The 9,704-nt window shown below is 44.8% G+C and overlaps 1 protein-coding gene across 1 annotated transcript; it reads left to right on the top strand.

Annotated features, from left to right (window-relative positions):
- The first annotated feature begins 3,282 nt into the window (after positions 1–3,282).
- On the top strand, positions 3,283–6,029 carry LOC119325297 (protein CUP-SHAPED COTYLEDON 3-like). Its single transcript, XM_037599048.1, has 3 exons — positions 3,283–3,983; positions 4,830–5,116; positions 5,212–6,029. Exons 1-3 carry the CDS (start codon positions 3,806–3,808, stop codon positions 5,674–5,676), a joined length of 930 nt encoding a protein of 309 aa, XP_037454945.1. The 5' UTR covers positions 3,283–3,805; the 3' UTR covers positions 5,677–6,029.
- The last annotated feature ends 3,675 nt before the right edge of the window (positions 6,030–9,704 follow it).

Below are 9,704 nucleotides of genomic sequence, written 5' to 3'. Positions count from 1 at the left end.
CACAAGTTTTTTTGAGCAAAACCAGCTGAAATCACAGTCCATATATGGACTTTACAGTGAACTTACCATAAGCTTTCAACATCCATCTAATTGTACCTCTCCTATCGAATACATCAATTTCCTCACAACTAAATTGAAGGCTATCTCAGTGAAACAAAGTATAATCCCCACGGAGCCCACCTGAATTTAAAACCATCCCGTCCATTTTGTAAGGTCTCAACCTTTCATAAATTCTGACATAGGAAATTTTCAATGGCTTCTCTCCCGCCCACCAGTCTTCCCAGAGTATGGTGTTAGCCCCCTCGCCCACATGATCTTTACAATGCTGATAAAACAGGTCTTTGATTTTCATCTAGTTGGACTAGAAGTGGGGGTCACCCACCTTTGGTTGAACCCAGAAAGACATTTGTTATGAGCATGTTTATTAAGAATAACATTCTGATACAGACAATGTCCTGTTTCTAACTTCCACCACCATTTAGCCATCAAAGCTTTGTTCATATGTTCCTAATTCAGTACCCACGTGCTCCTTGTTTCTTTTTGTTTTCAACAAGTTTTCCAGTTAACTAGGTAGAATTTCTTCTTATCATCATCACCCTGCCATACAAACCTGGCCAAAGGAAATAAACTCTCTTATAATCACAACAACTTCGGGGTAAAAGGACATCATATAAAGAGGAATATTGCGTAAGGAGGCATGCACCAAAGTCGATCTACCAGCAATGATTAACATATTCCCCTTGCCAACATCCACACCTTTCTCTATCTTATATTCAAATTTCCAATGTTTGTTTGTAATCCTCACATTCGCAGAAATACCTAAATATTTCAGAGGTATCACCCCCAACCTACAGGTAAAAATCTCCTGGTATCATCATGTCTTCTCAATGGCATGACCAAACTAGTAAAGTTCTCATTTTTGAAAATTTATGGTCAATCTAGACATCTGTTTAAAAGCGCACAGTATAATTTGAAGTTTTTAGCACTCATTTCATCATCTTGCAATTTGAACATCAGGGCGCTACATACTATAGATACTAACCCCGTGATCTAGATTTCCATCCATGACCCCCTTCACTATCCCATTTTTCATGGTCATGTCCATTATAATTCCAGGGCATGAGCAGCTAAGTCAAAAAGAAGGGAGAGAGCATCCCCTTTTGTCAGGCCTTTATGGGTTTGTAAGGCCAAATTTCATCATTAACTCCGATCCCACATGACAAACTCTCATAGTTTACATAACCCAGGCACACCATTACCAGGGATGCTTTTCAATTTTAGCATTTGGTGTACAAAAGGCCACTTATTTTTTTCATATTCCTTTTCAAAATCAACTATGAATAGCAAGGCACTTTGCTTATGATGAATAGTATTTAGGGCTTAATGTAGAACTACTACCCCTCCATGGTGTATCTACCCTTAATAAAAACAGTTTGAGCATTTGATATGATTGGTTTGGAATTGTGTGTCTGATGTAATTGATGTAAAAATAACACCGGCTCCTGAAAAGATTGGTCGTTGGAGCAGCCTGAATTTCTTCATGTGAACATACAACTTGCCCCCTGATAATCGATTCTCAGAAGAAAAAGGACACGTACACATACGGTACACATGTGCCTAGCAAGAGAAAGATCACCAAACCGAACCGATGTGAGTATTTACCTGCACCGCATATATAGTACTGAAGAGAGGCACACCGAAATGGGACGGGACGATCTGGCTGCAGGGAGTAGTGTATATGATGCGTATGCTCCAACAGCCATATTCAACCATGTACGCCAGGCGTGTATACCATGATATACCGTGTAAGTACCGTGTAAGTACCATGATATGCACTGATCACTGTATCGTACAGGTACGTAGGGTATGTACGCGCGTGCCACCTTTTATTCCGTCGCGCTGATCGTACAGACTCTGCTTCAATAGGGTGGCTGCATGTGCCCTCATCAACGTACTTACACGGACTGTTACCGCTCCATATCCATCTCTGCATCTCTCTCTCTAGTGTCTGAAATCTCTCTCTCTCTCTCTCTCTCTCTTTCTCAAGTCTCTCTCTCTCCTGGCGAGAATCTGATCGTGGTGATCTTAGCACGTACACATGAATGCATATTGATCGTATCGATCGTTTCTACCGTCGTCATATCCTTGTTTGCTTCCTTGCATAGGGCAAAAGGTTAGGGTCGATTAGATGCTTTGCTGAAACGATGAAACTACCGGCCGGTGCCATCGACGTACGTACTTACCACCTTTAACTCTCGATCGCTAGGTTTATTAGCAATCTGCCTCTCTCTCTCATAGCAGAAGAGAAGAACGACAGTAGTACTACACAGTGTGGGACACACCTGAGATTAAAAGCAAATCGTACCTCTCGTTTTAAGAGATAATAAAAACTGATTAATAATAAGAGTAGCTGGATATGTGGATAGATACATGTACCTTGCTTTAAGTTAATCACACGTACTGTCCATCATTTCTGCGTAAATAAAAAACGTACTGTCCATTATTAATTAATCCCCAGCTATGAATATATAGTCAACTTAATTGGTTGCTTAATTAAGTAACATACTGTACTAATTAATCTACGCCCTGTAATTATCTGTACGAATACATGCACTTACTTGCAAGCAAAATTTAACAAGCCAGACACGTACGCGCACATAAAGGCGGGAGAGAGAGAGATCTTGAACAGAGAGAGAAAATTAGAGAGAGAGAGAGAGAGAGAGAGAGATTTTTTAGAAAAGGAGAGAGAGAGAGAGAGAGAGAGAGAGAGAGAGAGAGAGAGAGATGGTGATGATGGAATGATGAACAGCGCTAACTATATGTGGAGTGTGTGATGATGGACTAATAATTAGCCCTGGCTGATGCTAAATGCGGCCGCGTCGACAGTGGCATATACAGTATGTTGCTGCGTACATCACTGTGGGGCTCCGGACGAGCAAACCGGGGCTTCCTTGCGAGCCTGGATCACCTCCTCCCTCCCCTCCCCCTCCCCTCCCTCTTCTCCCTCTCGGCCTAGCTAAAGCGACCACCACATCACTCGGAGTTCGTGCTGCGCAAGCATCGTCGAGCCCGGTCGATCGCGACACCGGCCGGCCGGTGCACGCGTGTGCCCTCGTCCTCCCCCTCCTCCGCCTCCTCCGGCCCCGTTTAATTTCCCCGGCCCCTGCGCGCCTGGGCGTTAATGCGTAGAGTACTTACTCCATTGCTGGCTAGCTCTCGATCCGTCCGGCCGCGCCACCGGCCGACGCGCACACGCGGGGAGGGGAGGGTGATGGAGACCGCCGGCCGGACCGGTCGAGCTACAGGGTAGACAAGGCTTTGTACTAGTACTATTGTATCATCGCCCCGGCCTTGTTGCTTGCTCCCATACACTTCTTCCTCCTAGCTACATACAATTATTCCCTCCGGTCCGGGGGCTCCGGCAGCGGCCGCGCCAAGCTATATATATTCCCTTCCTGCCCACCAAGCTCCCAACCTCATTCATACATACTCTAGCATCACACACCGCTCAGGCTACAGCAACGTAGATATATGCCCTGCCTAATCCCTGCTACCTAGCTAGATATATACCTAGCTTCTTTCTCTCCTCTCTCGAGATCTTGTCGATCTCTTTCTCCTCCGTCTACCTAGCTAGCGCAATTGGTGCCTCTTATAGGCAAGGCAACGGCATCCATCCAGATCTCTCTCCATACCCATAGTACATATTGCAATTCACGATACAAATTGTAGAGAGAGTCGAGCTGAGCTGAGCCAGGAGGTGGTTTCAGAGAGAAGATAGTGAACAGATAGAGAGATAAGCATTTCCATGGGGCTGCGGGACATCGAGATGACGCTGCCGCCGGGGTTCCGCTTCTACCCGAGCGACGAGGAGCTGGTGTGCCACTACCTGCACGGCAAGGTGGCCAACCAACGCTTCGCCGGAGGAGCCACCGGGACCATGGTGGAGGTCGATCTGCACGTCCATGAGCCATGGGAGCTGCCAGGTCAGTTTCTTACTGCTATTAGTTACTGCCGTTAGTTAGTTATATAGTTACTATTAGTACCCGATCCATCTCTCATCTCTAGTCCCGCTCAAAGTAATCTTGTTAATTACAAGCTAACCTACTCTTCGATCGATCTCGATCCACAAGTACGTTGTTAGTCCCTCTCCAGCAAGCTACATGTCTCTTAATTAATTTAACTCCATTCCCTGGAATGATTAACTATGCACGCAACCGCGTTTTATTGGCTCCAATTGGGGCTTGTGCTTGCTTTTGTTAATTAGTGCACTAAATTAGTAGTGCTACTGGTTGTATAGACATGCATATATAGCATCTCGATCTGACGCAATTCCTGCAAGTGTTGTGTTGCTTCTAGCACAAGTTTCCCCTTAGGATTTTATGAGTAGGCTACCACTGCAAGCATGAACTTGCTATAATTAATCTGTCAAGTGTGCAGCATACTGTATTTTAAATTCTTTGGAATAATTACTTAAGGAATTTGCTTTCCATATCAGTAATTTTCTTCCACCTGGTGGTGGCTTAATTTTCACCCTTCCCTCTCTCTCTCTTTCTCTAGTATATAGGAGTACTTCCACAAAAAAACTTTTTTTTTGCGGGGAACTTCAGCAAAAAAACTTACTATTCCCCAAATAATGTTTTGAAACTTCGTACTACTAAATTTTTCCTAAACTTACTATGCCCCTCAACTTCTCTTTCTGTGTGGAATTTTACGACATGATAAGATCTAATTATGCACATACGTTTGCATATACACTTGGGGATCCTAATCAACATCCACTGAAGTTTCTCTTGCTAATTGTGCGTCTTCCTGGCTATGGTGGTATGCAGATGTGGCGAAGCTGAGCACAAACGAGTGGTACTTCTTCAGCTTCCGCGACCGCAAGTACGCGACGGGGCTGCGCACAAACCGCGCCACCAGGTCCGGCTACTGGAAGGCCACCGGCAAGGACCGCGTCATCCGTAGCCCGAGGTCATCGTCATCCCGCTCCGGCCGCGCCGCCATCGTCGGCATGCGCAAGACCCTCGTCTTCTACCGCGGCCGCGCCCCCAACGGTAGCAAGACCTGCTGGGTCATGCACGAGTTCCGCATCGAGAACCCTCACTCCCCACCCAAGGTCTATTTGATTGGCAATATCTGATCTTGTTTCAGTATTTTTAACTGCTTTTAGATGCTAATATGTGTGTTTTCAATTGGATTGTATCTGTGCAGGAGGACTGGGTGCTGTGCAGAGTTTTCCACAAGAAGAAGGCCGACACGGAGTACGCCATGGACGGCGAGCAAGAGATCATCGGCGGCATGACTCGCAACGCTACTGCCGTGAGCGGATCCAACTACGTCAGCTCCTCGTCCTGCCACGATCCGGATCAGTACCACCACTCGCCTCCGGCGGCGCTGTTCCCCTCCCTCGGCGCAGGCGGCCACCCTTACCAGCTCACTTCCTGTGATCATCACCCCCACGGCTCGATCGGCGTCTCGCTCACCGACGTGGACCCCTTCGCGGGCATGCCACCGCTGTTGAGCTACGACAGCATCGTCGACTTCAGTCAGCAACTTCAGGGCGGCGGTGCAGCGGCAGGTTTGAGAGATGGCGCTGGGGATCAGTGTGGCGGCGAGCTGATGGACCTAGGGCTCCAGGTGCAGGAGGAGCACTACAACTACAACAGCCTGATGTAGATGTGAATATATGATATGGATCGGTGGGTGCTGCATGCTGTTATTGCTCGGCCATACACAGTAGTGTGTATTGGCCATCATTATTCATTTGTGATCTTGTGCAGATTTCGTTATTTGTGCATGTAGTGTAGGGTAGAAGCATAATACGTATATACTATATTGCAATGGGCCGGTTATATAATTGATCTCGATTAATTAGGATATGTGAGAGAGTGAGGCTGTTGTGTCATGTACATATGTACTGTATGGATCATTTCTGTTGTTGGAGAATGGTGACAAGTTGGGGCATTTGATGTTGTTGTTCCTATACCTGTAATGACTAATAATTATCTATACATATTCAGATTATATCAGCCTGCATTTTGTGAACAAGTTGAGACTTATTTGATTTAGGACGGGCTATCCATTATGTTTTCTGAGTGTCTAAGGCTCAATAGACTTAGGCAGTCCTAAATCAGAGTCCGCGGTGTGAGCATTAAGATATTACTCTTTATTTTCCAATTTATCTTTTTAGAAGAAAGGGTGAAGCCCACTTTTTAACTCCCTAATAAGTTTCGAGCTACAATTTGTGATATTTCTTACCCATTTACCAGAAGTTTTTTTCAAAATACCCCATTAATTTAAGCAGGTTTGTTCCATATTTTATCTCTTCTAGGGTTTTGCCCCCACTATGTTAGGCGAGGCCTACTGTTAGTACGGCGTGGCTATCGCTGGCGCACTCATGTGGGGCGCGTCCCGATGTGGTAGATGAGGCATCAAGCAAGCTAATTCATCCAGGACAGCAACCCCAAGTCGGGCAAAGCCACACCCGAGCAAGTCCCTTCTCTCCCCGAATGCGAGTTTGTGATTTTGGTAGCGCAATCGGCGGTGGTGGTGGAGTCCTGGAGTCGAAGCGGTGGCAACTGGTATCGTAGAGGGGTTAACGCGGGGATTTTTTCTGATGCTTCGTAGGGGAGACTGTTGACAGCCTAGAAATAAGGAAATGAAGAAATCCTCTTGCTGGCGTGCCTAATCTTCCTTTCGGTGATCACCCGTGATCACCTCGACGGTGTGACCTTAGCCTACCCTATGGCCCGCCTCTGCTACCCTAACTCCCACGCAGTGAAACGGGGACTGGGAGGAGGTGCAAATCGAGTGATGGAGCTTGTCCGGCTAAACCAGCTCAGGCGCAGGCACCCCTATGCCACATCGACAGCGCCTCACGCGATGTACCTTCAATCTGGGGCCGAGTCAACGGAACATCAGAATGGCGGTGCGGCCCATGTTATAGAAGAATGCAAAGTTCTTTAAAGGGAGAAAGAATGGAACAAACTTGCATAAATGGCCTATTTTGAAGAAATTTTCGGTAAATAGGGTAAAAAGTGTCAGAAACGAAAACTTGTGGCTAAAAAGTACGTCCCGGTCTTTTAGAAATTACGTGCAACTTTAGGGTTGAAATTTGATGCGGTCAAATCTTGAAATGATTTGCGATGAGAGAGGGCACTGTTGTGCAATAAAGATTGACGTTAATTCATTTACTGTATCGCAGAAAAAGTGTGCTCATTTATTAATAACGGTGTCGTACGAACAATAACACCACTCTTTCCACATCATCTCATGAAGCATGACTTCCCTACATGCATGAACGAGACTAGGTCAGCATTATCAGCCATGACTTCCCTAGTCCCTACATGCATGAAAGACTTGGTCAACATACGCTCAGAATACTGGCCTCCATGCATGCATGCATGCATCATCCGTGGAATTTTCAACGTACAGTACATTCTACCGATCCCATTCATGCATCACCGCTCACTGCGAGCTGTAACTAGAGTGTGCACGTACGCTACGCTTACGTGAATGCGGCATAGTTTTCCACGTGAAACAGGCCGAGAATTTTAACTTGGCGTACGAGACTACTATGTGGACACAGTACATCCAGTAGGTTAGCAGTCTGGTTAACGACCCGGTAGGGGTACATCCGTAGTGGCCGATAGCTAGCTACCAACAACGAGCCACTGGTGGTGCTGCATGCATACGCATGTGGCTTCCTGCTGGCTCCTGCCTCCTCCGGTCCTCCTGCTACTGTGCTGAACCTGCGCGGAGACCCACCACGGATGTACGTAGTAATCACTGGATAAGGGGGGCACACACCGCACAGCCCGGCCCTCCCCTTGATCCTTTCTCGTCTCTGTCCGGCCGATCGTGTCCTGTTCCCCTCTCCGCTCTGTGCCGGCCATGCCGACGCCGGGCATACGTCTTTGGACGGTGGTGCATGCCACTAGCGGCCAGCAAAGGCCTGCGTTGGATCACCGACCGCCGGATTCTTCCGGTAACTTTCAAGGAGAAAGGGAAAAGCTGATCATTGACCGGAGATGCTGGTGCTTGTATTGAATGCGCGTGCACTAGCTGGAAGTGGACACTCCTCAGAAGCCATCGCTGTGTGCGATTGATTCCAGGCAGTCGAACGTTCGTGGCTCTAAAAAAAATACAGCTAAATGTTTTGTGCACTGTTTGAGCACTGACTTTCTTTTTTATGTCGAGAGCTCCTCGAATATTATTTGTTCATGAAATTTTGCAGGTGCCTAAAACATTTGATCATGTTTGATGTCGCAGAGTTTCATAATTTTTCGATTTTTTTATAGTGTTTTCTCAATGTGATGCTTTGAAAACAGACATAGGGATACGTTTTTGTGCTTTGAAAACTCTCTCGAACTTAAGTAGACGATCGGTTGGAACGGCTGAGTAGGATTCGACAATTCCTGAGTACGCAAGGAAAGCAAAAACCTAGATTTGCTTTATCGGGTATGAACTCCGAGCTCTAACAATTCCCTCCTCATCTACCAAAACAACCGGAAATGTTTCAAAAAAAGTAGGCATCCGGGTGTCCTTTACCTCGTTCGGTTCCATGAGGTCCAATGGCTAATATTGCTGCTACCTCTTGTGAGGGTACTCTCTTCATTTTTGTATACAAGTGCACTTCGTTTTTAATGTCAAACATTGATTTATATTTTTTCTTTACTAAATATGGGTTATATGTCATCAAAAATATGTCATTGGAAAGTTTTTTGAAATGTGCATCTATTGACATACTTTTTTGTGGCATATAACTCACTTTTTATTGGCGCGACTAATGCTCAAAGTTAGACATACATAAAAATATGAAATGGACTTGTATACAGAAATGGAGGGAGTAAAGATATTGCCAATGATTATGTGGGGCTCGTATGGACTTTGCACTGCCACAAATAAGGAGATAAATTATAGCGTCATTAAAACATAAAGGCTAATGAGGAAAGATATAAAATTCAATTAATGTTATCTTTGCTTTTCAATGGTTTGGTCACAACACAATATGCACCACGTGTACTAATTTGTTTATTTATTTATTTATTGAAGTCGACACTATATTCTACTAGATCATATTATTTACACAATATGCAGTAAGAAACATGTATGAATATATCATACGCGATTTTTTAATACGTAAATATGTTGATTATAAATACGTAAATAAGTATAATTCTTAACATTAGAAACACATGGTGTAATGTTTGAATATTTATGTGGCGTGATGATATATCAGATGATTTTTAATCTAAAACCTCGGGATGTCCTAAGATTAAGAAAAATGTATTTAAGGCTGCATTATGGCATACATTTTACATTGTACATTTTTTGTTGGCCTAAAATCTTAGTGAATGGCGCTAAAGTGGGCTTTTAGTAGCAAATTTTATTTTGAATGTATGCCATATTTTATTTCGAATGAACTTACACAGTATAAATGAAAGTCTATATTTATTGGCAAAGGGGGAATCTCTTCTTGAGAAGTGAGAACACTTATTTTGTTGTACTTGCCCTATTTCTATTTTCACAATTGCCCGCAATCAATCAACGGCTAGGATTAAACTGCCCTCTTGCCTTGGGAGGTAAGAGGGTTCATCTTAAAACTTCTGTTAGAAATTTCAACATGAACTCAAATCTCTCTCTCTCTCTCTCTCTCTCTCTCTCTCTCTCTCTCTCTCTCTCTCTCTCTCTCTCTCTCTCTC

This window comes from Triticum dicoccoides, chromosome 6B (assembly GCF_002162155.2).
Source record: "Triticum dicoccoides isolate Atlit2015 ecotype Zavitan chromosome 6B, WEW_v2.0, whole genome shotgun sequence".
Taxonomy (NCBI): Eukaryota; Viridiplantae; Streptophyta; class Magnoliopsida; order Poales; family Poaceae; genus Triticum; species Triticum dicoccoides.
Note: the sequence above shows the minus strand (reverse complement) of the source record. Positions and strands in the feature narration are given on the sequence as shown.

Coding starts and splice junctions, on each gene's coding strand:
- LOC119325297 (XM_037599048.1), top strand. CDS start 3,806: ATGGGGCTGCGGGACATCGAGATGACGCTGCCGCCGGGGTTCCGCTTC. Junction 3,984..4,829: donor TGAGCCATGGGAGCTGCCAG/GTCAGTTTCTTA, acceptor GGTGGTATGCAG/ATGTGGCGAAGCTGAGCACA. Junction 5,117..5,211: donor ACCCTCACTCCCCACCCAAG/GTCTATTTGATT, acceptor GTATCTGTGCAG/GAGGACTGGGTGCTGTGCAG.